The sequence below is a fragment of the Hyaena hyaena genome, unplaced genomic scaffold, assembly GCF_003009895.1.
Source record: "Hyaena hyaena isolate Hyena2069 unplaced genomic scaffold, ASM300989v1 scaffold_580, whole genome shotgun sequence".
In the NCBI taxonomy this organism is placed as follows: Eukaryota; Metazoa; Chordata; class Mammalia; order Carnivora; family Hyaenidae; genus Hyaena; species Hyaena hyaena.
Genome location: NW_024081213.1, coordinates 223,017 through 250,355, shown reverse-complemented (window position 1 = coordinate 250,355; position 27,339 = coordinate 223,017). Strand labels below are relative to the sequence as shown.

Here is a 27,339-nt window from a genome sequence, read left to right as displayed (position 1 = left end):
GTTTGGCAGTTTTACCACAGGACATCTAGGTATGGGTTTTGTTTCATTTATCTTTCTTGAGATGTGGTGTGCTTTCGTCAGTCTGAAGACTCACATTTTCGATTCCAGAAATACTCATTCATTATCTCCTCCATCATTGCCTTTCCCCCATTCTTCTCCTCTTATTTTGGAATTCCTATTCCTGCCTCTCTTCCTCTGAGCCATCTCTCTCAACTCCTTTTTTGTTTTTGTTTTTTCCATCTCTTTTATCCTTCTGTGCCATATTCTGAATAATTTCCTCAGATTTATTTTCTAGTCCATCAATTCTTTTTTCCCAATTGTAAATAATTGTGTTTAATTGTTTAAAAATAAGTAATAATTTTATGTTGCTTAAAAAGAATTCAAAAGGCAAAAAAAAAAAAAGGATATACAGTGAGTAAAAGTTCTTCTTTCCATCCCTTTTACCTCAGCTACCTTGTTTTCCTGTTCGGGAACAACGAGCATTAGTCCCCGTCGATTTTCTCTTGTTTATACTACCTGTTTTAAAGAGAGACGAGATGGTAAGCTCTTTAAGGGCAGGAACTCAATATATCCCACTCCACACAAGAGTTAACATGTGATAATCAATAGGTGCAGAAACAATTAGAAAGAAACTGCCTGACCACCTGGACCTTAATGTCATGATTCCTTAGTAACGTGTAGAGAGTTCCATCCCCAAACTTGCAAGTTTAGGAATTTTATCAGTTTACTGAAACCTTCTCAGACTCACAGTAATCAAATTTAGAACAAAGTAAGCTGATATATCAGTATGCTTGTTTACTTATTTACATTGAAATCAGTACCTGAACCAAAATATTTATAAACTCCTAGAGGAAAGTTTACACTGCAAACTATATTATTACCACATTTTCTTGCTGACCTCCTGCGATTGGCCTCAAGCTAAAGCGATCTCTTTACTCTAGAGCTTAATCTGCCCTTCAGTCAGGTCAGCCTTGCCCTTAGGCAGGGAAATTCTTTTTCTTTAATCCCTTTTCCCAAGTTCTACGTAGACTATTACTTTTCATCAACTCTGTCAGTCTGATAGTTCTCTCAAAATGTTGAAACACAACTGGATAGACAGATACCAGTGTTACGTATGTTGCTTTCGTTGCATTCTTGTTTCTTAAGGAGATGTGATGAACTTGATTAGAATTGGATGATCCTTAAGGTTCTGTCAGCCATATATTTGCAAACCACATTTTCAGATGAGTGTTCATCTCACTTGTTGTATATATCTAGAGGCATTTAGTATAGTGGGTGGGAACATGGACACGAGCCATCTTGCTTGGGTTTCAATCCCTGCTTTCCAGACTGATTCCAGAAAGACTGAGATTATAACATACATACATACATACATTTATTTATTTGAGAGAGAAAGCGTGAGTGGGGGAGAGAAGAAGAGGGAGAGAGAAAGAGAATCTTAAGCAGGCTCCATGCTCAGTGCAGAGCCTGACCTGGGGCTCAAATCCATGACCCTGGGATCATGGCCTGAGCTGAAATCAAGAGTCAGATGCTTAACATGCTTAACCAACAGAGCCACACAAGTGCCCCTAACCATTATATTATTATGCTTAAATACCAATGTAGAAAATACACTGGAGGTACCGGCTAATGATCCAGATAAAAGGATAAGTGAAAAGCATATGGATACATAGTATTTTAACCTTTCTACAAAATTGACAGAAAGCTTTGTATTTGTCCGTGTATTTTTAGTGTATGTATATATGTGTCTAGCATATAAGTAAACCATATAGTATGTTCCTTTAGCAGAATCATATTTTGCTTCTGTAAAATTGCCTTTATAATTACAAATGCAGTCATTAAAATTACCTATAAACCCTTGTCCCACCACCAACTTTAGAGAAGAAAAAAGATTGCCAGTATTCTGAGTAAATCAGATTTCAATTATTAATTTTGACTAAATTATTTAAAAGTTCCTGTATTTAATACCTGTATCTAATTAGTATAATCTCCTTGTAGCGTTCTTTGTCTCCAAAGGGAAAACAGGAACATAAAATAATTTGTCTAATTTGTTTTAATCATTTAATTTTTTTCTTTTTACCAGTTTTTAAAATTTTTTCAAGTTTATTATTTTTTTAATGTTTATTTTTTTAGATACAGAGTGAGAGCAGGGGAGGGGCAGAGAGAGAGGGAGACACAGAATCTAAAGCAGATTACAGGCTTTGAACTGTCAACACAGAGCCCAGTGCAGGGCTGGAACCCACAAACCTCGAGATCATGACCTGAACTGAAGTTGGACGCTTAAGCTCCTGAGCCACTCAGGCACCCTTCTTTTTACCAGTTTTAATTATGTACGGTATTTTTTCAAAATTTAGGGCTGATGGATATCTCCTGTTTGCATAGCTGATTTCACCAAATTAACGATGGAGAACATATGATTTCAATTTTATTTGTAATAAGTGACCCAAAAAAGGGGGGTATGCTCTAAGACCTAAGACTTTTTTCACGGTTGAGTGTTTCCTCATTGTCAATGTGGTCAATTCTCACCCAGTTTATAAGTAATAAAACTTAAATCATCAGCAAAATCCAGTTTGGTAGTATTGTCTAGGTATGTCACTATATTAAAATGACAAGAGGGCCGCCTGGGTGGCTCAGTCGGTTAAGCCTCTAACTTCAGCTAAGGTCATGATCTCAGTCTGTGAGTTTGAGCCCTACATCGGGTTCTGTGCTGACAGCTCAGAGCCTGGAGCCTGCTTTGGATTCTTTGTCTCCCTCTCTGTACCTCTCCTCTGCTCCTGCTCTGTCTCTCTCTCAAAAATAAACAAACATTAAAAAACAGAGCTCTGAGAGTCAGAATTGAACCAGCAGTTGAATCTTAGTTCCATCAATTTACTGTCACCAAGATAGGTTAACCTCTTTGTATTTGTTTCCTAATCTAGACAATGGAGTTTTTAATAGTTCCTTTCTTAAATTGCAGAGATTAGAAATAGCATTTGTTCAGTTCCTGGCACTGGTTAGATGCTGAATAAATTATGTTATCCCCAATAATGACGTTACAGTGGCTCATAATAATAGTTAAGCCTCGAATCAGTTCTTAGCCTAGAGAATGTAAAACAAGTATTTCAAATAATGCCATAACCAAACCTTTTCAGTCTGTATAGTTACTTTTTTTAATCTGATTTTTTTTTTATTTTGGCAAAATACACCATAAAATTTACCATCTTTACCATTTTTAAGCGTACTTAAAAACGTATTAATGTGGTATTAAATATATTCGTAATGCGTAGCCATCGCACCACCATCCATCTCTCTAACTTTTCACCTCTGTAACTTTCATCCCATCTCCACAACTAAAACTGTTCCCTTCCCCCAGCCTCTGAAAGCTTCATTTCCCCCTCCCTCAGCCTCTGACAGCCACTACTCTAATTATATACACGAAAGGATTGAAAACAGGGTCTCAGATGTATTTGCACACCCATGTTCATGGCAGCATTATTCACACTAGATAAAAGATGGAAGCAACCTAAGTGCCCACCAGCAGATGAATGGATATGCATGATGGTGTAATACATACAATGGAATATTATTCCAGCCTTAAAATGGGAGGAAATTTGGTATTGCTACAATGTGGATGAACCTTGAGGACATTATGCTAAATGAAATAAGCCATATAATTACTTTTAAATAAACATATTAATGTTTTCACTCTCAAAACTATTTAAAATACTGTATTAATGTAAAACTTTGTCTTGCCAGCAGGGAACATAATTTATTCAGTTCTGTGGGATGTAAGTTATGATTTATAAATATCCAAGAACATGCTCTCTCTTCTTTTGTATGTCTAGAATTAGATATAAAACTTGAATATTCTAGACTTCTTTTCCCGCTCCTGAGTCTGTTGCTCTATTTTTCCTAATTAGGAGAAGAGTTTTGTTTCAGTTTTCAAAATTGTAACTTAAAAATTAGTCCATTTTAATGCAATTGTTTGATTTTTAATTTTAGTCACATTCTATTAACTTCTGTCTTTTTTAAAAAGTTTTTTTTAATGTTTTTACTTATTTCTGAGAGAGAGAGAGAGAGACAGCGTGAGCAGGGGAAGGTCAGAGAGAGAGAGGGATACAGAATATGAAACAGGCTTTAGGCTCTGAGCTGGCTGTCAGCACAGAGCCGGATGCGGGGCTCAAACCCATGAACCGTGAGATGATGACCTGAGCCAAAGTCGGATGCTTAACCAACTGAGCCACCAAGGCGCCTCACTTCTGTCTTTTTTTTTTTTTTTTTTAATGTTTAGTTTTTTAGAGAGAGAGAAACAGAGCACAAGTGGGGAGGGGCAAAGAGAGAGGAAGACACAGACTCCAAAGCAGGCTTCAGGCCCGAGCTCATGAACAGTGAGATCATGACCTGAGCCAAAGTCAGATGCCCAACTGACTGAGGCACTCCTTAACTTCTTTTTAAAAATTTTGATTGGATAGTCTTTTTTTTTTTCTTAAAGAGATATATTGATATTGGACAAAATGGAAATGAAATTTGTGTAATTCAGATTAACATGTTGCCTACTTAATGCTAATTGCTCATAGATTAAAAAGAAAACTCAAAGTTCTTCTGTGGTTACGTGTCAGGGCTTCTGTTAAGTGTTGGTTCTGGTACTAATTTCCTTTGTGGCTTTGAGAAAGCTGTAACAGCTACAAAGATCAAGTGTTTGAACATACAAAGAACAGTTTACCAGTAACATTTGGTAAACAGCAAATTAAAGCATTTCTTTGCTTACATTTAAAATTCTTTAGCTATTTTATTACTGTTATTTTTTAAATAGACTTCACGCCCAACACAGAGCCCAACACAGGGCTTGAATTCACAACCCTGAGATCAAGTCTGGAGCTGAGATCAAGCATCAGATGCTTAACCTACTGATTCACCAAGGTGTCCCTCTTTAGCTATTTTAAAAGATTATTTCATTGACTTTATAAAATCATTTAAAGGCAAGAAGATAGTGGTGGTTATCCTTTTTCTTAGTGGGAAAAGCACAGGCTTCAGAGTCAAACCGATAGAGATACCTACCACCATTCTATAATCTTGGGCAGATTTTTACAATCTCACCATTGGTCTCTATATCTGAAAACTGGTAATATTTACTACTTTCTCCCCATTCACAGGTGAGGAGTGGAGGTGCAGAAAGGGAGATAATTTGATCAAGGTCATGTAACTGAGAGTGTGGTGTTAAAAGAATTAGAGATGATGTATGTAATATGTAAGGCAGCGGCAGTGTCTGAGTAAGTGTTCAGGAAGACACTATATGTTATTGATGCTATTCTAAAAGAAACCAAAGTGGATTCAGATCAGATATGGTTTATAAATAATCTGTGAGCTGAGGACTGCATCCTATTTCAGAGGTCTGTTCCCTAATCCTGATTCCAGAAATCCAAAGTGAAATTTCCAGGTTACAAACAACTTGAAGGTAGGCAACCATGTCTTTTAATTTTCTCTTCTATTCCATAGCTAGTATCATTTAAAATTTTTTTTTTTTTATGTTTTATTTATTTCTAAGAGAGAGAGAGAGACAGTGTGAGCAGGGGAGGGTCAGAGAGAGAGGGAGNGGAGTCACAGACTCTGAAACAGGCTCCAGGCTCTAAGCTGACAATCAGCACAGAGCCCGACGCGGGGCTCGAACCCACGAACCGCAAGATCATGACCTAAGTGAAAGTCGGATGCTTAACCGACTAAGCCACCCAGGCGCCCCAGTATCATTTTAGTAAAATACCCATTTGAGAAAATAGTATGCATTTGATAAATACTTATTGATCATTGTGAATTTCTCTTGAAAAGACAAAGGTGGACATTTTTATAAATTAAAAATGGCCATTTTCTGAAAAAGTATTTCATTTCCTTTAAGGGGAATTTCTTCATTCTGTTATTTTTAAAAGTTGCCACTGGAGGATAATTCTGGACTTTCATTATAAGTGTCTTTTGTTTTCACATTTGTATAAGAATACAAAATGAGAAAGCTATAGAGAAGGCTGACCGCTCAAGAATTTCTGTGTGGGGAATTACTAAGGCATAGAGGTCCATAAAGCATTTTTCTCCCATTTATTTTTTTATATATTTTCAACAAACTGTACTTCTTGTTAGTGAAAGTTGGCAATTATTTTAGTACCAGGCCAAATTCCGTTCTCATAAACTCAGAGTTCATAGGACATAATGAAGTCTAAATTCAACACTAAATTCAATATATTTTTAATGTTTATTTATTTTTGAGACAGAGAGACCGAGCATGAGTGGGGGAGGGACAGAGAGAGGTAACAACAGAATCCAAACCAGGCTCCAGGCTCTGAGCTGTCAGCGCAGAGCCTGATGCGGGGCCTGAACCCACGGATCGAGAGATCATGACTTGAGCTGAAGTCAGACACTGAACTGACTGAGCCACCCAGGCACCCCATAAATTGAATGTATTTTAATAAAGATTGTCCGATTAGGATTCAGTTTACCTCAAAACATTCTTTAAGAATCATAAATTTTAAATTAAAGGGACAAAGAGTAGTACATTTTATAATGAATTTTGTAATGTATAGCCTAGTAAAAACTATAGTATGTATAGTTTTAGTCTGATTATAAAAGTAATATTATCTGTGAATGATACTGACATACCAATATGCCTTTCTTCATTAGAATATAATTTTGTGATATTTAGAGATAATCAAATCTTTGTATTTGGAGCAAATGACTTCTTCCTTAGAAACTTAAAATTCCTGTGTTTCATCGTTAGAATAACTTCTAAACTTGTTTGTTTACATGTAGTAATTGACAAGTGGGAAGAGATTGTCAAATGCATAACAATGAAATATTTTTCTTCCTTCGTTATCTTCTAGTGCTCGGTCAGGAGTTTTTTCTTTCACAAACCCTTTAGAGTTATGATGCATTGGTCTACCATGCGTCTTTGTCTTTTTGTTCACTGATGTATCTAAGGGCCTGGAGCAGAGCTTGGCTCGTAGTAGGTCCCAAATATTTGTTGAGTGAGAGAATAAAGGGTCTCTTGTTCTACTTTTGGGCATCTTTGGTATGCATCTTGCATTTTTATACTTAACAAATACATTGTGGGCTTTAGCTGTTATCCACTAGATTTTGACTCCCCCACTGGACTCTGAATTATAGTATGATATCATTTATAGTTACAGCTGTGCTTTGTGACCATGAGATGGGCAAGAACTTACAAACTCAGAAAACAATGTAATCTGAAAGGGCAACACTATAGGGACAGAAGGTAGCTTAGTGGCTGCCTGGGGCTGGGATTGGAGGCAAGAACAGAAAGTGACCACACATGGGCAGTAGGGAACTGTTTGCAGTGAAGAAGATTTTCTAAAATTAGATCATGGGGATCATTGTACAGCTCTGTAAACTTACTAAAAATCATTGAGTTGTTAAATGAATGAATGTATGGTATGTAAACTGTACCTTAGTAAAACTGTTAAAAAGAAAACAAGTTGGGGGGTGCCTGGGTGGCCCCGTCGGTTAAGCATCCCACTTCAGCTCAGGTCATGATCTCATGGTTCGTGGGTTCGAGCCCCGCATCGGGCTCTGTGCTGACAGCTCAGAGCCTGGAGCCTGCTTCGGATCCTGTGTCTCCCTCTCTCTCTGACCCTCCCCTGCTCACACTGTCTCTCTCTCTCTCTCTCTCTCAGAAATAAATAAAACATTTTTTAAAAAGAAAAAGAAAAAAGAAATAAAACAGATGAATATGGGGAAAGGCTGGGGTGGGGTGGGGGTGGAAAGAGGAGAGAGGGAAACAAACCACAAGAGACTCTTAACAATAGAGAACTGAGGCTTGATGGAGGGGAGGTGGGTGGGGAGATGGGCTAGATGGGTGATGGATATTAAGGAGGGTACTTGTGATGAGCACTCGGTGTTGTATATAAGTGATGAATCACTGAACTCTACTTCTGAAACCACTGTTGCACTGTATGTGAATATGCCTCTCTCTCTCTCTCTCAGAAATAAATAAAACATTAAAAAAAATTAAAAAGAAAGAAAACAAGTTGGGAGTTTAAAATTGTTTCACTTTGTTGCTAATCAGAAAAGTAGGATGATGTAATTATTTTCTTTTTTTCTTATTTTGGATATGATTTGTTGCTATAGATAAATGACTGATTTACCTAAAACCAATTTTTCTGTGAAGGATTTCGGGACAGAGAAATGTTCATTTTATTCTCTGGTAAAGTACTTTCTTTTGTGATACTGGCTTGGAATTTTTAAGGCTTTTAATGTAAAGCATCTTGTTACATCTAATTTTCTTATCCTCTTTTATGGAAATAATCCAGATCTATAAAATGAATATCCACATTACTGATAGTTTGTTTACATTTGGTTACAAAAGTAGGACATGTTATTTTCTTCCATTGCCTTTCTGAAAGATTAATTTGTCTAGATTGCTTTGTTTTCATTATTTAAAAGGAATTATTTATGGATTCTCCCTTACATACTATCCTTCTCTCCCCAGACCATCTTTTTGGTTAGGAGATTATTTGTATTTTAAAGTTTATTCATTTTGAGAGAGGAAGAGAGAGAGCGTGCGCGCGCGTGCAAGTGCAAGTGGGGGAGGGGCAGAGACAGAGGGAGAGAGAGTCCCAAGCAGTCTCTGTGCTAACAGCAGGTGTGGGGCTTGAACTCATGAACCATGAGATCATGACCTGAGCTGAAATCAAGAGTAGGACACTCAACCTACTGAGCCACCCAGGTGCTCCAGAGATTATTTGTATTTTAAAATTACTTGTTGGGGGAAGAAAAAAGGCTTTTTCCATGAAACTAGTATTCTTGTGCAGATTTTTATATTTTGTATGTATCTCCTCCAAAGGAGTATAGCCCCTTTAAAAATTTGATTGTATCTTGAGAAAATGATTTATAAAAGCTTTCCCACAAGTCTAATAAAAACCAAATAGTTTAAAGACTTAATTAAGGTTATTGAGATCAGTTAACTCTGAAGGCTGAAGGTATCAAGCATGTGAGGACCTAGAGACACTGTAAGTAAAAGGCACTTGGATTTTAAGAATCAATTGAGATAGCTTGATTTCTCATTAGTTAGATCACTGTGCTGTTATTCTGTGGCCTGAAACTATTAGATGGTCATAGTTGTTATGTTACTATTATAATTGATTATATATATATAGTTCTGGCTGGCTGTCAGACACTGTTATAAAGACTTTTCTTAAGGAACGTCTTTATCTGCTAATACTATGGAGTGAGAACTGCTACCATCCACATTAACAGAGAAGGAAAAGAAGTCACTACTCACCCAAAGTCACACATCTAGAAAACGCAGGCAGGCAGGCAAGGCTTATCATCACTATACCGTAACAAAAGGACTGCTTTCCTTTTTTTCCTTTATTTTCTAGAAGAAAAAGGCTTCACCCTAAAAGGGTTCAAAAATCCTTAGTATAAAAGAAAAGTACTTTAATGCTAGATGGAGAAATATGTTTTTCCGTTTCCTTTATTTTTATGTTTCCCTTGTTCCCATTTGTTGTTTTTATGTTTCTGTTACTTACATATTTATATTTTTATGTAATTTATGTTCCTTTCCATTGTTATTCTATGAATCAGTGTTATTCTCAGCAGTGGACATACTGATTACTCATGCTTTTTCATAGAACGCTAGGCTGATAGTCAAATAGTATTATTTGAACTTAGTCAGAAATCTCTTATTAGGCTTTCTTTTATGTTGCCTGATAATTTAATCAGTTGTCCACTTGGACTGGTTGAGCATTTCTGTGAGAACTCTTCAAGTATTACCTGCTGCTTAGAAAGTATGGAGTGTAAAGGCACCTCCCATTTCTATCTACCTTTTGAGAAATATGTATGATTGTAACTCAAAAGGTAAATTTCATGTAAGAATGCTTATGGTTATTGACTAAATGGTGATGTAAGTATCAATATAAATAAGCATAAAAGAAATAAGCACAAAATAAATAAGCATAAAATATAAAAAAGTATTTTAATAAAGTGATCTGTGTTGAATTAAACTGATGGTTTTATAATTTTTAATGGATAAATAAAAACCAGAATTTGTAAACATTTGAATAACTTTATCATACAGTAAATTATCTCACAGTAGGGATATATTTTGAGGAAAAGTTCAAGGTGTTATTATTTTTTTTAATCCATTCCCATTCCTTTGTTTTTATTTTATTTTTTAGGATTTTGGCCCCTAACAGTAATTATCAAGATGTTGAGACCCTCTATAACTTCCTAATCAAGTATGAGGTATGAGAAATATTTTAACATGTTTATCATATTTCCACCATAAACAAGTTTTACTATAAATAAACATGGTAGAGTTCTAAAATGCAACGGAATTCTATTTAACTGACATCTGCTTTAAATTCTTAAATGCCGCAGAGGTTTGTCAAAAAACCTATTAAACTTTTTCTTTCATTCTTGAGGTAAAAAACAGAGAGTTCTATAATCCTACACTTTCTCCCAACACAGAATTGTTTGTCATTAGGGGTGCTGCTGACATTTCGGACAGGTCATTTCTTCATTGTGTGCAACACTGCGGGTGTTTAGTATCTCTGCTCCTCAGATGCTAAATCCCAATATCTGAGTCATTGTGACTACACCCCGCTCAGCTCACATACACAGATGGCCCCTCAGAAGAAAGAACCACCTCTATTTGAGAGCCGGTGATCAGCGAAGAGGAAAGCTATCATTTCATTTCCTCTGTAGCAGCAGAATAGACCCTGATGGTAGAGCTTAGAGCTGTGGCTCCGATGTATTATAACTTGAAGGCTGTTTATCACATAACCCACCAGTGCTGATCCAGGGAAAGTATTCTGTAGATCTTCAGTTTCTTTGCCCATGTTCCTGTATGTTCTTTCTGTGTGTGTGTGTGTGTGTGTGTTTAATGTTTTTAATGTTCTAAATGAAGGAATGTGACATATATTCAGGTCTCATATTTCTTATGGAGTCAAACTTTTTAAGACATATTCACTTTTACTCCTGGTTTGCTCTTTATTTAACTTTTTGGATGTAACTATTAAGAACACCAACTGGGATCAAACTACCTGTGTTCAAATGTTGGTTCTACCCCTTATTAATTGTGTGCTCTTAAAAGAGCTATTTGATTCTTTGCCTCAGTTTCTTCATCTGTAAAATGGGAATAACATCAATAGATAAATTGTAGATATTTTTTAAAGACTAAATAATGTAACATATATGAAGTGCCTCAAACAGGACCAGACACAGAGTAAGTGTTCAGTGGTGTTACCTGTTTTATAGAAAAAGTTGTGTTTTCCATCACTGATTCAGAATTTCTGAAAATTTCAGCACTGTGCTGTTTGTTGAGTTATCTGAGAAGAAGAATCTCTCTTGGGCACCTGGGTGGCTCAGTCAGTTAAATGTCCAACTTCGGCTCAGGTCATGATCTCACAGTTCGTGGGTTCAAGCCCCACATTGGGCTCTGTACTGACAGCTCGGAGCCTGGAGCCTGCTTCAGATTCTGTGTCTCCCTTTCTCTCTACCCCTCTCCTGCTTGCACTCTGTCTCACTCTGTTTCTCTCTCAAAAATAAATATAAAAAAAAAAAGAATTTATTAATTTCCAGATTCTTCCCTGCACATAAGTAAAATATAGTCTAAATCAATAGTAAGCCTCAAAAAATACAGGATTCAATCACTGTGTCCTCCAAGTGTGTGTCATGACTTATTTTTATATGATCAAGGACTTTTGTATTTATAATATTTTTTGTATTTATAATATTGTAAATTATATCTGAATTATGATATTTATGAACTTAAAGATATTAGTTTAAATATTGAGACCTTGATAGTTTGAAAAAGACATTTCTTTAGAAAATGTCTGTAAATCAAACTTTTTCTCAAGTAGACCTTTCCTAACAGTTTATAAACTTAGTATTTAAATAAAAGAGAAGGCTCTTCAGTAAGGTCAGCTATAATACTCATGTGTTATTAGAATTGAATAGTGAATTTTTTCTTTCAGCTTGAATTATTTCTAATGTTCAGGATATAAACAAGGTGTGGCTGCTTCTGCTTTTAAAATAGTCTACCTGGGGCAGCCGGCTGGCTCAGTCAGTAGAGCATGAGACTCTTGATCTTGGGGTTGTAGGTTCAAGCCCCACATTGGGTTCAGAGATTACTTGAAAAGTAAATAAATAGGGGTGTCTGGGTGGCTCAGTCAGTTAAGCATCTGACTTCGGCTCAGGCTGTGATCATGAGTTTGAGCCCTGCATGGGGCTTTCTGCTGACACCATGGAGCCTGCTTCAGATCCTCTGTTGCCCTCTCTCTCTGCACCTCTCCCACTTTCTCTTTCTCTCTCTCAAAAATAAATAAACCTTAAAATAAGTAAATAAAATCGTCTACCTGTATGACCCCAAATCTACTGTAGTCCTTTAAATGTAATTATTTTAGCTTCTTTACATATTTTTGCTTTTTTAAGAAAAGAAATACTGAATGTATGCATTAGAAATCTTCTAAAATGCTAGGCTAGTTGAAGCCTGAATCTATTTTTTTTAATGTTTGTTTATTTTTGAGAAAGAGAAAGAGCACAAGTGGGGGAGGGGCAGAGAGAGGGAGACACAGAATCCGAGGCATGCTCCAGGCTCTGAGCTGTCAGCACAGAGCCTGATATGGGGCTTGAACTCATGAACTGTGAGATCATGACCTGAGCTGAAGTTGGACACTTAACCAACTGAGCCACCCAGGCGCCTTGAAGCCTGAATCTACTGATAAGAGCCAGTAGTAGTAGAATTTAGTGTTTCATGAAGAACACATTTTTTTCTTTCCATTTGATCTACAAGATTATCTACGTAACTCCCACCAACCCCAGAACCACAGATCTCTTCTGGTTCTGTGAACAGATTAAGTTGTGACAATAGGACTAGTATTTTTACACATAGTTGGGTGTTAGCCTAGCATTGTGATCACCAGACTTCTGACTGTTCCTGCTCTGATTGTTCCAGTGACTTGGAAACTCTGGAAACTTGACATTCTCCCTCAGAATATGGGTCACTCTAACTGTGCTCTTTCTGCTTAGTTGCTCCATATGTATCTGAAATAACTACGTCTTGGTTCTTTTCAGGTAAATAAAAATGTCCAGTTCACTGCCCAGGAGCTTTATGATTGCGTCTCACAGACCGAGTATCGGTAAGTCCCTCCCGTATTACAGATCTGCTCTTGTCCTAGGCTCCTGCCCTTTATGGCACCACTTGACAGGCCGGCAGAGGGCGCTCTTTGTAGGTCTTCACTACACTGATTGTATCTTACCTTTATTAATGCGTAATGGTCCATACATACACAAGAGTTTGGCGTGTATGCAGGTATAAAGGTAGGTATAAGGTTTAATGTGGTTCTCAAATATTTTGGCCTCAAGACTCCTTTATATTTTACAAAACTGTTGAAGACCCCAAAGATTTTTTTTATGTAGGTCATCTCTACCTATATTTGCTGTATTATAAATTACAGTTGAAAAAAATTTAAATATTTAATCATCTCAAAATAATAACAACTAGGCAATTACACATTAAGACAAGGAGCATATAATTAAGAAAATATTTTTCCCCAAACAGAAAGAGGGAGGTTCTACACTTTTGCAAATCTCTTCATGTCTGGTTTAAGTCAAGACAGATGGGTCCTCAAAGCTGCTTTTGAATGGAGTCTGCTTTGATAATGCCATGTCATATGCCATCAGAAAATGGTTGCACATTCTTGCAAGAATGAGAATGCAAAAGGCAAATTGTGCCTTAGTCTTATTATGAAAATAGCTCTGACCTCTTTGACCTCACAGGCCGTGATTTTCCCCAGACCATGTTTCGAAGAAGAACTAGTATAACAAATACTCATGCCTACCATTTAGTTGACAAAACAGACCTTTACTCATCCTTATATGTGTATCCTCCCTTCCATCCTCTCCTTCGAGATGTGTGCTTATAATTCTCATCTTTATGGCTGTCTGTATCAATAAATATATGTTGACCAACTTAACCTGCTTATGTACTTAATAGTATCATATATATTCTTTTAAAAAATAATTTTGTTTATAGCAAAAATAAACTATTGGGACTACATCAAAATTAAAAGCTTCTGACAGCAAAGGAAACAATCAACAAAACTAAAAGACAACTTACTTGGGAGAAGATATTTACAAATGACATATCTGATAAAGGGTTAGTATCCAAAATATATAAAGACCTTATAAAACTCAATACCCCAAAAAACAATTCAATTTAAAAATGGGCAGAAGACATGAACAGACATTTCTCCAAAGAAGACATCCAGATGACCAAGACACATGAAAAGATGCTCAACATCACTCAGGGAAATGCATGACAAAACTACAATGAAGTATCACCCCACACCTGTCAGAATGGCTAAAATAAAATATACAGTAAACCACAGGTATTGTCAAGGATGTGAGGAGAAAAGGAACACTCGTACACCTTTGGTGGGAATCCAAACTGGTGCAGCCACTCTGGAACACCATATGGAAGTTCCTGAAAAAGTTATGAATAGAACTGCCATACAAGCCAGTAATTGCACAATTGGGTATTTACCCAAAGAATATAAGAACACTAATTCAGAGGGATACATGCACTACCCCTATGTTTATGGCAGCATTATTTACAATAGCCAAAAGATGGAAACGGCCTAAATGTCCACTGATTGATGAATGGATAAAGAAGATATATATATATATATATATATATATATATATATATATGTACAATGGAATATTATTCAGCCATAAAAAAGTCTTGCCATTTGCAATGACATGGATGCAGCTAGAGAGTATAATGCTGAGCAAAATAAGTCAGAGAAAGACAGATACAATATGATTTCACTCCTATGTGGAATTTAAGAAACAAATGAGCAAAGGGAAAAAAAAAATGAGAGACAAAGCCAGAAACAGAGTTAACTATAGAGAACAAACTGATGGTGACCTGAAGGGAGGGGTGGGGGAATGAGTGAAATAGATGATGGAGATTAAGGAGTACAGTTGTCATGATGAGCCCTAGATGATGAATGGAAGTTTAGACTTACTGTATTGCACACCTGAAACTAATATAACACTGTGTTAACTAGAATTGAAATAAAAACTTAAATATAATATCTGTCAACCTTGGCCATAGTTTTGAAGGTATAGAAAAGCTCACTGTGGATAATTTGCAAGGCAGAGGCCCTTGCAGGATAGTTCCAGTCAGGTGTCTAAAATTGTTTTGACTTCACGTTACCATTGGAATAGTTGGGAGTTCTTTTTTATGCGGTTGATACTGGGGTCAAAGTTGAATGTGCAGTTAAAGTAGTTGTACCTGGTTTTTTCTTCTAAGTCTTCTTGCCACTTACTAAGCCAGGGACTTGAACTGTATTAATTAATACACCCAAATTAATTAATTAATCACCCAAAAGGATGATTTTGAAGAGAAATGGAATATATCCAATATTTTGAATGCATTGAAAACTGGTAGTTGTTGCTTAGAAGTCTTTTGGTTAGTAGCTTTTAGATTTGTTACTCTGTGGTTTGTTTTGAAATTATTTGCTACGTCTACAGTGAATAGTATCTCTCAGACTAGCCTCACATGTGCTCCGCAGCTCACAGTTTTCAAATAAGCTGCCAAAAGAGAGAGGTTCTTTTGGTTTCCGTGGTTCCTACTAGGTTCTGCCAAATGCACCAGATGAAAGGAAGCAGACTTCTAAAGTATTAGTTGCGAAGGAGGGGGCTGCTGATGTGCCCCTTACCACATTTATTGCAATAGGGAAGTAATTAAATTTCTTTTCAAAAACAGAAAACTATTTCCTAGGAGTTAAGGTTTCAGATTGAAAGTAGCTTTGATCACAAGTTGAGTTCCATGACACAGCAGACAGAACCTTGGTGTTTGGTGTTTATATCTATAAATAAGTTTGTGTTTTATCTTCTATACTTTGTAGAGCCTTCAGCGGAGCTTTAGGGCTTGCCAGTGAGGTCTGAGCACTGCTTACCCTGAGCACATGAGGAGCTTACTCAGAAAATCCAGGATGGTAAATTAGTGAGGTTATCAAGTAGATGACCAAACAGATATCCTGGGCCATATCTTTGATATGTATGAGAAATAAGTTAGGAACAGCATGTGGTTCACTTTACCTTGAAAGCTCTCGGACAGTGTGTTCCAGCACGTTTGCAAGGCAGGCCTCTACGGTCATTTTTCTATATGAAATGCAAATTAGTTTGCGACATCAGCCTCATAAAGTAACTGGCATATCTGAACAATATGCCGCCTAACTCAGCATCTGGGTCTGAAGCTATTTTTAACTTGTGGCGAGTGCTTTTGAGAACTACTGTTTTCTGACGCCAGGAATCAACTCCATGGTAGTATCTTCCAGATCACATTAGAGTTGTGGTTCACGTAAGCAGGGTTCCTGGATGTGGGGATCGGCCTGGCCTGGGAACGTGCGGGAAATGCAGACTGTAAGGCTCTGCGCTGAAGTTTCTGAATCTTCAGCCCAGCAATCTGTTACCCATCCCTCCAGGAAACATTAAAGATTGAGAATCCCTGCATTAAATTAATGACCTGGTCTGTCCAAAAAGCCTTAGACAGAAAAAAGGCTTAGAGAAAAATAATCTCAAAACCATATTTAGACCTTTGATGCTTCCTCTCTAAGTAGAAAAGGACCCTATTTTTTGTGTCTGTTGATTAATACTTGTAGTAAATTTGACTCATTATTTGTGATAGGAGATGCTATAAAAATAAACGTATACACTTTTTTTCTAATTGAGATAAAATCCACATAACAGCAGCCATTTTATTTAATTTTATTTTTTAATTTTTTTAAATGTTTTATTTATTTCTAGCTAGCTGTCAGCACAGAACCTGACGAGGGGCTCAAACTCACAAACCATGAGATCATGACCTGAGCCAAAGTCAGACACTTAACCAACTGGGACACCCAGGTGCCCCAACAGCCATTTTAAAGTGTACACTTCAGGGGCATTTAGTGCACTCACTGTGTTGTGCAATTATGACTCTGGTTCCAAGACCTTCCCATCACCCTAGAGGGAAATTCAGTAAGCGTGAGGCAGTCAGTGTGTGCTCCCCTCCCCCAGACCCTGGCAACCTCTAATCTGCTTTCTGTCTCTATGGATTTCTCTATTCTGAATGTTTCTTATAAATAGAATCCTACAACATACGATCTTTTGTATCTGGTTTCTTTTACTTGGCGTCATATTTTTGAGGTCCATCTGCATGTAGCATGTATCAGTACTTCCCTCCCTTTTAAATGGCCACGTGATTATATAGACCGTATTTTGTTCGTCCACCTGTCTGTTTACGGACATTTGCGTTGTTTTCACTTTCTGGCCATGGTGAATAGTGTTGCTGTTTGTGTACAAGTAGTCATTTGAATTCTTCCAGTTCTTTCAGATTTTGGGGGGGGGGGGTATGTACCTAAGAGTGGAATGCTGTGTTTAACTTTTTGAGGAACTACTTTTTTTTTCCCCCCCACAGCAGCAGCACTGTTTTTACCTTCCCACCAGCAATAGATGAAGGTTCCAGTTTTTCCAAATTTTGACATAATTTATTTTCCTTTTTTTTTTTTAATGAAAGCTGTCCTAATGAGTGTGAGTGTGATCTCATTGTGGTTTTTATTTGTATTTCCTGAATTACTAATGATGTTGAGCATCTTTCCATGTGCTTATTGGCTGTTTGTCTTTTTTAGAGAAATGGTCCTGTGCCCATTTTTCACTGGGCTGGTTTCTTTCTGTTGTTGAGTTGTAAGAAGTCTTTATAGGGGATCTGGGTCCAGGCCAGAATCCTCTATGTGACCTTTCGGGCCTGCCCAGAGGCAGTTCTAAGACTTTGGGGGGCTCCGTTGTGGGTAGCTGCCTTCCCACGCCAGACTTGGTACACAGCCCGCGCATCACACTCTTCTAGAAGCAGCTGCAGGCAATGCTCAGGCCACCTGCCCCTGGGCTTGCACACATGTCTGCATCCCTAGCCCAGGCAGTTTCTATCTGGAGGCCTCCTTACTGGGGACCGTTGGCTGAGGCACCTCTCAGGCACTTCTGCTGCGACTTTTGGAAGCCTTGGCTGAACTATTTTCCCCACTCGGATTCGATGCCTCCCTACTCCTCGCTCTTTTCCTTCGCTATGTTCTCAATGTTTGTGTCCCCTGCTCCCTAAAATTCATATGTTGAAATCCTATTGCCCACTGTAATTTTCTTAGAAGGTGGGGCCTGTGGGAGGTGATTAGGTCATGAGGTTAGAGCCCTCATGAATGGGATTAATGCTTTCATAAAAGAGGGCTCTCACCGGAATGTGACCATGCCTGTGCCCTGATCTTGGACTTCCAGCCTCTAGAGCTATGAGAAATAAATTTCTATTGTCTATAAGCCACCCATCTGTGGTGTTTTGTTACAGCAGCCTGAATGAACTAAGACCTCCACCACCGCCTCCACCCACCCCTGCCCCTTAGCCCCCTGGGTCCATGAACAGGCAAGAGCCTTAGTTTAGGGATCCTTAGTGGTGAAATGATGTCCCCTGTCCACCCTGCATATCAGCTGGCCCTCACCCCGTGCCATTTTATAAGGAAAAATAGGGCACTAGAGCACTGGCACCTTTAATTTTGTGTCTTATTTGCAGTGTTGCAGTAAATGAGTAACATTGATTTTACTTTCAGGTTTGGCTTCTCCTTAGCCATCTTGGCACCTGGCAGCTAGATGTGTTACATGTTCTGGGTATTAGACCCTTCCAGATGTATAATTTGCAAATATTTTCTCTCATTCTGTGCACTATCTTTTCACTTATTTGGTAGTGTCCTTTGACACACACGTTTTTAATTTGATGAAGTCTAGTTTATGTGTTTTTTTCTTGTGTTGCTTAGGCTTTTGGCATCATACCTAAGAATCCATTGCCAAAGTTAAGGTCATGAGGATTTACCCCAGTGTTGTTTTCTTAGAATTTTATAGTTTTAGCTCTTACAATTAGGCCATTGATGCATTTTTGAGTTAATTTTTGTGTATGATGTAAGGAGGGGCCTGACTTCATTTGCATCTGGGTACCAAGTTGTGCTAGCACCAAATGTTTAAGAGACTATTTTTCCCATTGAATGGTCTTGGCACCCTGGTTGAAAATCAGTCGACCATGTAGGTGAGATTTATTTCTGGACTTTAAGTTCTGTTTCATTGGTCTGTATGTCTGTCCTTATGCCAGTATCACTGTTTTGATTAAAGCTGCTGTGTATTGAGTTTTCAAAATTGGGAAGTGTGAGTCCTCTAAACGTTTTCTTTTTGAGGATTTGACTTTGCGGGGTCCCTTGCAATTCTATGTGAATATTAGTATTGCAATGTTAGAATATTGCAAAAAAAAAAAGATTATTGGGACTTTGATAGGGATCACAGTGGCTATGTAGATTGCTTTGGGGAGTTATTATCATTGTCCTCCAATCCATAAACATGGGATGGCACTAATTTAGGTCTTTAATTTCTTTTGGCAGTGTATTGTGTTTTTTAAAATGTACAAGTTTGTGCCTCTTCAGTCAAACTTATTTCTGAGTATTTTAATCTTTTTCATGCTATTGTAAATGGAATTGTTTTCTTAATTTCCTTTTTAAATTTTATTTATTTTATTTTGAGAGAGTGCAGGCAAGCAGGGGAGGGAGGTGGAGAGTGGGACAGAGAGAATCCCAAGCAGGTTCTGCAGTGTCAGCACAGAGCCCAGACATGGGGCTCGATGTCACGACTCTGAGATCATGACCTGACCCAAAATCAAGAGTTTGACACTTAACTGACTGAGCCACTCAGATGCCCCCATTTCCTCTTCTAATTTTTCATTTCTTGTGTTTAGAAATGCGACTGATTTTTTTGTGTGTTGATCTTTTATTTTGCAGCTTTACTGAATTTATTAGTTCTAACAGTTACTTTGTGGATTCTTTATGATTTGTAGAGATAATTTCACTTCCGTGTTTACAATTTGTATGCCTGTCACTTGTTTTTTGTGCCTAATTGTGTTGCTAGAATTTCCAGTACAGTGTTGAATAGAAGCGGTGAACGTGGGCATCCTTGTCTTGATCCTGATTTTAGGGGAAAGCTTTTACTATTTCACCGTTGACTATGAGGTTAGCTATTAATACTGTTTATATTTATTTTTATTTATATTATTATTTTTTAGAGCATGCTCAAGAGCAGGATAAAGGGCCAAAGGTAGAGAGAGAGCGAGCAAGAAAGAATCTTAAGCAGGCTCCATGCTTAACACAGAGCCTGATGCGGGGCTCGATCCCACCATTCTGGGATCATCACAGGAGCCAAATTCAAGACTTGGATGCTCAACTGACTGAGCCTCTCAGGGGTCCCTGTACTGTTTTTATATTAGCATTACATTATATTCCATTTTTCTTTCATTTGAGATACATACAACAAATAAATAGAAGAGTTCATAGACCTGTAAAATATATCCATTATAGACTTTCTTCTTGTACCTAGAAAGAATTTTGGTAAAACTGCATCTAATATTGTAATTAGATCACTGAAGTTCGCTAGTGCCATGCTGTTTTGACAAAATTAACCATGGAAATGAATCAGATAACCACTGAAATTATTTTTAAGTTGATTTGACCAAATTTCCAGTTTATTTTGACCTGAGATTTGGTCAAAGCAAATTTGATACCCATCATAGGACAGTTTAGAGAAATGGCAATTTTGCAGAAATCTCATGAGCAATATAGAAACTAGAAGCATCCTCCTGTCTTGATCTCTAATTGGTCAGAACCAATTAGGAGTTGGATTGTTTAGTTTGCAAGAGAGAAATAGGATCACTATAAGAGACATAAAATATTTCTACTATTAGATGATGACTTTTTTTCCTTAGGCTACTCAGGTCAGAAAATGGAGGATTCTTTAGGCCTAGTGTCAAGGAAGAACTTTCTAGGGGCGCCTGGGTGGCTCGGTCGGTCAAGTGGCCAACTTCAGCTCAACTCAGGTCATGATCTTGTGGTTCATGAGTTTGACCCCCCATGTCAGGCTCTGTGTTGATAGCTCAGAGCCTGGAGTCTGCTTTGGATTCTATGTCTCCCTCACTCTATGCTCCTCTTCAGCTCGCTCTCTCTCTCTCTCTCTCAAAAATAAATGTTAAAAAAAATTGTTTAAAAAAAGGAAGAACTTTCTAGAAATTAAGAGCAAATATGAAAGGGGCTACATCTCGCGATTGTGAGTGTTCTCAAAACTTGGTGAAAGTCAACATGATAGGACTCACAGAAATCCTGCAGGATGGCACACAAAGGTGGTAAGATGGTCAATACCCCACATCTAGTATTCTGCCCTTCTCCATATAAGCCCTGGGGAAAGGAACTTAAGAATTCCTGTCAACACAGGAAAAACACGTGGTACTTTCCTCAGTCAGCAATAACAGCTCGCCGCCGCGAAGAGAATCTGTAGATGATGAACCACAGTGAGAATGCTGACCCACAAAGATGAAGAAACCAGATGCCGCTAGGGTCAAGAGAAGACAGAGCTCACCTCTTAACTGTGAGAGGAGGGGAAAGAAGAAAGAAGACAAAACACAGAAAGAGATTCAAAGTCATGTTTTGGTTCACCGCTCCCCCCCCCACCACCCACGTGTGGAATAAATCACCGAGAACAGGAATGGGGCCTGCCCTTTTTGTTTCATTTTTAAGTTTATGAGAAAACATTTACATCTCTCCTATTTTGGGGTCTCTTAGGCTCTTCCAGAAATCATCTTCTTCTGAGTGGTTGTGAAGAATTGACAGCAACAACGTAACACTAATTTTGAGCACTGTAAATCTAGGAAGCAGGCCTAGAGTAACACAAAACCAAAAGTCAGGTTTCAGTCGGTGTCAAACCGCACATCTTGAGGAAGTGAGGCTGCTCAGAATCCGGTTGTTTACTTGTGCTGTCACTACCTCTCACCCCAATCCCTGAGTTCCGATTGACACCTTTTTCCTTTGTATCTTCCATCAAGGGATGCGTGGGGGGTGGGGAGGATTGCAGAGAGGTGGCTAGTGGTCCTCCCCAGCACCACGGAGATGACCCAGAGATGATCTTGGAAGCCAAGGGAGTAAAAACAGTGTAGTTTCCACTTAAAAACCGGTCATTTCTCAAACACCTAATTGTGCCAGATGCTTTACTAGACGCTGGGTATTCTTCGTGCGCTTCTAGAGACCATCTCCCCGTAGAGGTAAATAGTTTTCCATGAGATTTGGACTCTAGACACCAGACATAATGGATTGGTGCTCTGATTTGTAGTCAGCTAGTGAGAGACAGGCTAGGCTTAGTCTCAAGTAAAAGTAAAATTTTGAGTCATTACTCCCAGCGTCCCCACCCCTGCTTTAGAGTAATTAAGATTCATTTGTTAATTTAGCAGTTCTTTTTAAGAGTTGAAGCTCTGAAAAAGTACATAAATAAAATAAAGAGTTGAAGCTCTGTCAATTTCCCATTTCCTCTCCATTAGCTGCTTCTGTCAGGAGATGCATCCACCTAGAATCCTCCCTCCAGGCTACTACCTGTTCTTTAGTACTCAAACCACGGAAGACAAAGATGTGATCTAGGCTTTAGCACTGCTTACCCTTTGGATTAGAGCACTGTAACTTCAGTCCACCTCCTGCTGGGAGTAAGCATCCAACTGTGCTTGCTGGCAGCAGGTCAGCCAGAGGAACCCGTATTCCTGAATTCTAGGAATTGCAGCAAGTTCCCCATGTTGGCTGTCTGAGAATCTGTGCTACTACGTGCTTATCTTCTCACGTTGTTTGATCTGTGCTAAGAAACTATAACTCTCTTGGTATTTTATCACTCAGCTGTCAGAGAATGTATTTCAAATCCAAGTTATCCTGTTGCGTCAAGATTTTTTCATTTATCTGACTAGCTGTCTTCCAGTGATTTAACATTTCTTTATCCTCTAGGGAAAAGTTAACCATTGGATGCCGCCAACTGGTCGAGATGGAAAATTCCATGCAGCAGTGCAATGCATCCGTCTATATGGAGGCCAAAAACAGGGGATGGTGTGAGGACATGCTCAACTATAGGACCTAAGTCCTGATTTATAACTTAAAAGGAATTGCACTTGTCCTCAGGAGCAGTAGAGTGGCTTTCAACGTTTTGAGTCAAACCCAAGAGTCTTTAAAAAATGTCTCTTAGGTGCAAGAAGGTGATTGCTTATTGTTGATAATCTCATTGAGGTTCTAAAAAGCCTAATCATCCATTGTGGGATAAACTATGTACTCAACTCAGTGCAGTTGACAATACCCCCCTACCTCTCTACTCCTGACGCTGAGCCTATCTGTCTAAAGAAGGGAGGGCTATCTTTTTAATCTCTTAGGGCAGGAAGCCACTTTGGCATCTGTGGAAGGCCTGGGGCCACAACATTAGCATCTCTCTCAACCCTAAACATGAGTACATGACCAGAAACACTTCCAAACCCCAAGAAAGCATTAGGACGTGGCCACGCTCACCATGCCCCACAAATGAGATCTTACCCTGGGCTGTTTTATGATCACACTGTCGTCTTTGTAGACCTGGTGAGCATAACACACATCCCTTCCACTCCCCCCAGGGTAATGAAAGTAGAATTTTGACTTCAGCTCCTTACTTACTATATAGTTTCTTTTCTTCTTCCCTGGGCTTGTCACTTTTCAGTGCATTTCTAATGGAAAAAGCAGGGGAGACCCCTATAACAGAGTTTACCCTTAAATGTGAAGAGGCACGGATTTGTGGGATTAGGTGGCAGTGACTAATGTTTGCCCCTAGCTAAACCAAGTGTTTGATTTATTTAGTTATACAATACATTGGAAATCCTTGTTTAGTAGAGCATATTATGATTTGTTAATACATTAGATTAAATCTAATTTGGTATTCTATGATAAATGTTAATTTATTTTTTACAGAAAAAGCAATAAATTTTATTTTTACTAAGGTTTTGATTTTCATTTTACTTTCAGATTGTTTCTGAACCATGTACAAGGTATGATGATAAAAGTGAACCTCTCCAATGTAAGAGAATCTACTCCAGATTCTCAGTGTCAATCTATGCAGAGCCCCACTGACTTACGTTTGCATGGGAAGCCACACCTCTACCTAGGGCTCACATGCCATCAGGGATACGAGCCCCATGGAAGGAGAAGCTTCCAGAGGATCTCTGCTCTCTCCCTCTTTCCTTTTCTTACTGGAGGAACCAGAAAAGCATCGCCCTCCCCAAGCCTCCAAATTTTTTTCAGATTTTTATCCTTCAACTTCTTCTGGTTTGTTATTGGGTTTTGGTTCTGCTTTTAAAAGGCAAAAGATTTATACGATCTGAAGAGAAACCAGAGTATTTGGTTCTGCTTTATAAACTCCCTCTCCTCTTCCCTCTTTTTATTAAAAAAATTTTTTTTTTGGTGTGAGAGAGAGCATGAGCAAGGGAGGGGCAGAGAGAAGGGAGAGAGAAAGAATCCAAGTAGACTCTGTGCTGCCAGCACAGAGCCCAACGCAGGGCTTGAATTCATGAACAGTGAGATCATGACCTGACCTGAAACCAAGAGGTGTACGTGACTGAGCTACCCAGCTGCCCTTACACATTTTACTCTTATGCATGTAGACTTCATCGTAGTCTATGCATCTTCTACTTTGTATATTAGTCAGTTACCTTTATTTTATTGAGATGTGTTTTCTTCTTTCTAATCTTGTTTTAATTTAGAAACTTTAAACATGTTTAACCTGTTTCTTTAAAATGTTAGGGGTTTTTTTTGTTGCTTTCTCCTCTAATCTTAATTTTATACTTTCTAATAGTGTAATGCAGGAGTTGAGGGATTCTTTCGTTCCCCCCCCCCCCAACTCTTTTTTCTGGATCCCTCACTCTGGATTGAAATAACGCGACATATGGATCATTAAGCTCCACCTTGCAGAACACACATTTGTTTTGATGGAAGAATTATTAGATCCTTATGAGAGGAACTTACAGCTCTAAACTCTCCATTCTTCACTATGTATGGCTATCATATTTGGGGCAGAACCCATCATAAGAACATCAGTAGGAATTATAAATGAGCAAAGTGACACCAGGGGAAGGGCTCTCTACAGAATGCCCTTGGCCTTAGTGAGGAGTTGGTGATAACTTCATGAGGGCCATCCACGGTATTTCTGCAGCAAAATTACTGGCACCATCTTACATTAGTAGACTTTCCCAACTTACTTTTACGAAACAGAATCCGCCTCCCTCCTGAGAGGACTAGGGAGGATCCTTTGGGTGTAGCCACCCCAGCAATTCCAGCATTCTAGGCCAAAGGCATGCTGGCTTTAAGAATTAATTAGGGTCTGAGGGCTCCTGGGTGGCTCAGTTCAGCATCCAGCTTCGACTCAGGTCATCTTGCGGTGCATGGGTTCGAGACCCCCATGGGGCTCTGTGCTGACAGCTCAGAGCTTGGAGCCTGCTTCAAATTCTGTGTCTCCCACTCTACCCCTCCCCCACCCACTGTCTTTCAAAAATAAACATTAAATTTTTTTTCATCGGTTGTGCCTCATTGGGAATGTTTAGACCTGTAATGGGCAATTAGAACTGCACAGACTAGAATTTAACAGATGAATTTCACTTCCCTGTTGTGGACTTTGTCATCTGAAAGACAGGGGACATAAACCTGAAGCTCATTTCCTTTCTCTTGGCCATCACCTTAAGGGAGAAGTCTTACCCACCTTTTCAGGGTTGGTCCAGGTTTATTTAGATGGGGTTTTGGTCAGAGCCTAGGTCACACTGTTCATACTCCTTTTGACAGCCCTCCCCCCCCTTCACTATTTAACCTGAGAGCACCCACACCAGCATGTGAGTCTAGGAGGGGCAGAGAGAGAATCCCAGGCAGGCTCTGAGCAGTCAGCCCAGAGCCTGACACAGGGTTCAACCTCATGAACCATGAGATCATGACCTGAGCCTAAACCAAGAGTTGGATGCTTAACTAAGGCACCCAGGCGCACCTGGAGCCCTTTTCAAGCATACTTTTTCCACTCCAGTGAAAGTAACCCGTTACCAGCTATGAAACTGGACAGTGAGGCGGTAGACCCCCAGACCCCAGCTAGTCGTCTGGCTCAATGTCCCAAGTACAAACTGATGTTAACACCCTATTTCTTTAGGAGTTCTGTCTTTCCTTAGTTTTTGCAACTCAACTGTAGACTGACGGTCATGGGCTAAACTACCTTAGGTCCCTATATAATCCTTGCCTGACCAGTAGGAATCAATGGTTCCCTGCTGGGATTTCTACGGAGGTAACATTCAAGTATCTTTCTTAGTCTCCTTTTGAAAGCCTTTTCTTTTAAAAGATGTGGCACCCTTTTGGTTAAGCTGGGAAAACCAAACTTTTTTAAAGTGTACAGTTTTTTTTTCCAAAACAATCACATAATCAACAGCTCTCACGCCCTTTTGTAGTCAACTCCCATCTGCACCCCAGGAAGCCATTCATGTGTCTGCTATCCCAGGTTTCTTTTCCAGAATGTTATTTAAATGAAGCCTTGAGGCTGGCTTTTCACTTAGCATAATGCTTCAGAGATCCATCCATGTTGTCTTTAATCAGCACTTCATGTGTTTTATTCCTAGGTAGTATTCCATTGTACGGATGCACCAATTTACCCATTCACCAGTTGGAAGGCCATGTTGACTTATTTTTGGTGACTGAATAAAGCGCCTGTATTCACATACAGTTTGTGAATGTTTTCATTTCACTTGGATCAATTCCTAGGAAAAGTGATTGATTACTGTGTCGCAGGATATTTTTGTCAGAAACTGTCAAACTTTTCCAAAGTGACCTTACCATTTTGTTAATTCCTCCAGCAGTTTCTCAGTTGCTCTGCATCCTAACTAGAACTTGCCATTTTTTTACCAGGTGTGTCATTTTGCATTTCACATTTTCCTAATGATTTATGATAGCATCTTTTCATATTTTTTGGAATCCACTTTTCTTTGGAAAAGTGTCTTCAAATCTTTTGCAAAAATTTTTTCTTTTTTAAGTTTTGGAGTTCTGGGTACCAGTCACTTACCAGGCATATTCTTTCAAGCCTGTACCTTTAAAGACTTAGTACCAATTTTACTTAAAATCGAGATAAAACACTTGCTCAGTGCAGGAGGTGGATATTGATTTGGGAGTAACCTTAATGCATAGTTGGCCCAAATTATATTGGAAGGGTTACATGTGGTAGATGGCCTTTCAACTTTTTAATGTGAACTTTTTAATACCATCACTCACTGTGAACTTGCTCTGTCAGTTCATCTCTGGGTCATTCCCTCATTTTTCATTCATCCTAGTTTGGTACTGTGTGCCTTTTCTCCGGGCTAAAATTACTCCCTTTGCTCACTGTGAGCAAATGTATAGCCATGTATCCAGACATAGGGCCTTCTTAGATTTCCACATATCAACCCTGTACACACTA

The 27,339-nt window shown here is 38.7% G+C and overlaps 1 protein-coding gene across 2 annotated transcripts in view; it reads left to right on the top strand.

The window, feature by feature from the left end:
- The window catches only part of SWT1 (SWT1 RNA endoribonuclease homolog), a 96,446-nt gene extending 69,838 nt beyond the window's left edge, over window positions 1–26,608 (top strand). For both annotated transcript variants that reach the window (XM_039256609.1, XM_039256610.1), the window contains exons 17-20: window positions 10,158–10,224; window positions 13,057–13,121; window positions 22,857–23,914; window positions 26,510–26,608. In XM_039256609.1, the coding sequence (XP_039112540.1) occupies window positions 10,158–10,224; window positions 13,057–13,121; window positions 22,857–22,986 (262 nt within the window). In that variant the 3' untranslated portion in view covers window positions 22,987–23,914; window positions 26,510–26,608. The remainder of the gene's footprint in view (window positions 1–10,157; window positions 10,225–13,056; window positions 13,122–22,856; window positions 23,915–26,509) is intronic.
- The last annotated feature ends 731 nt before the right edge of the window (window positions 26,609–27,339 follow it).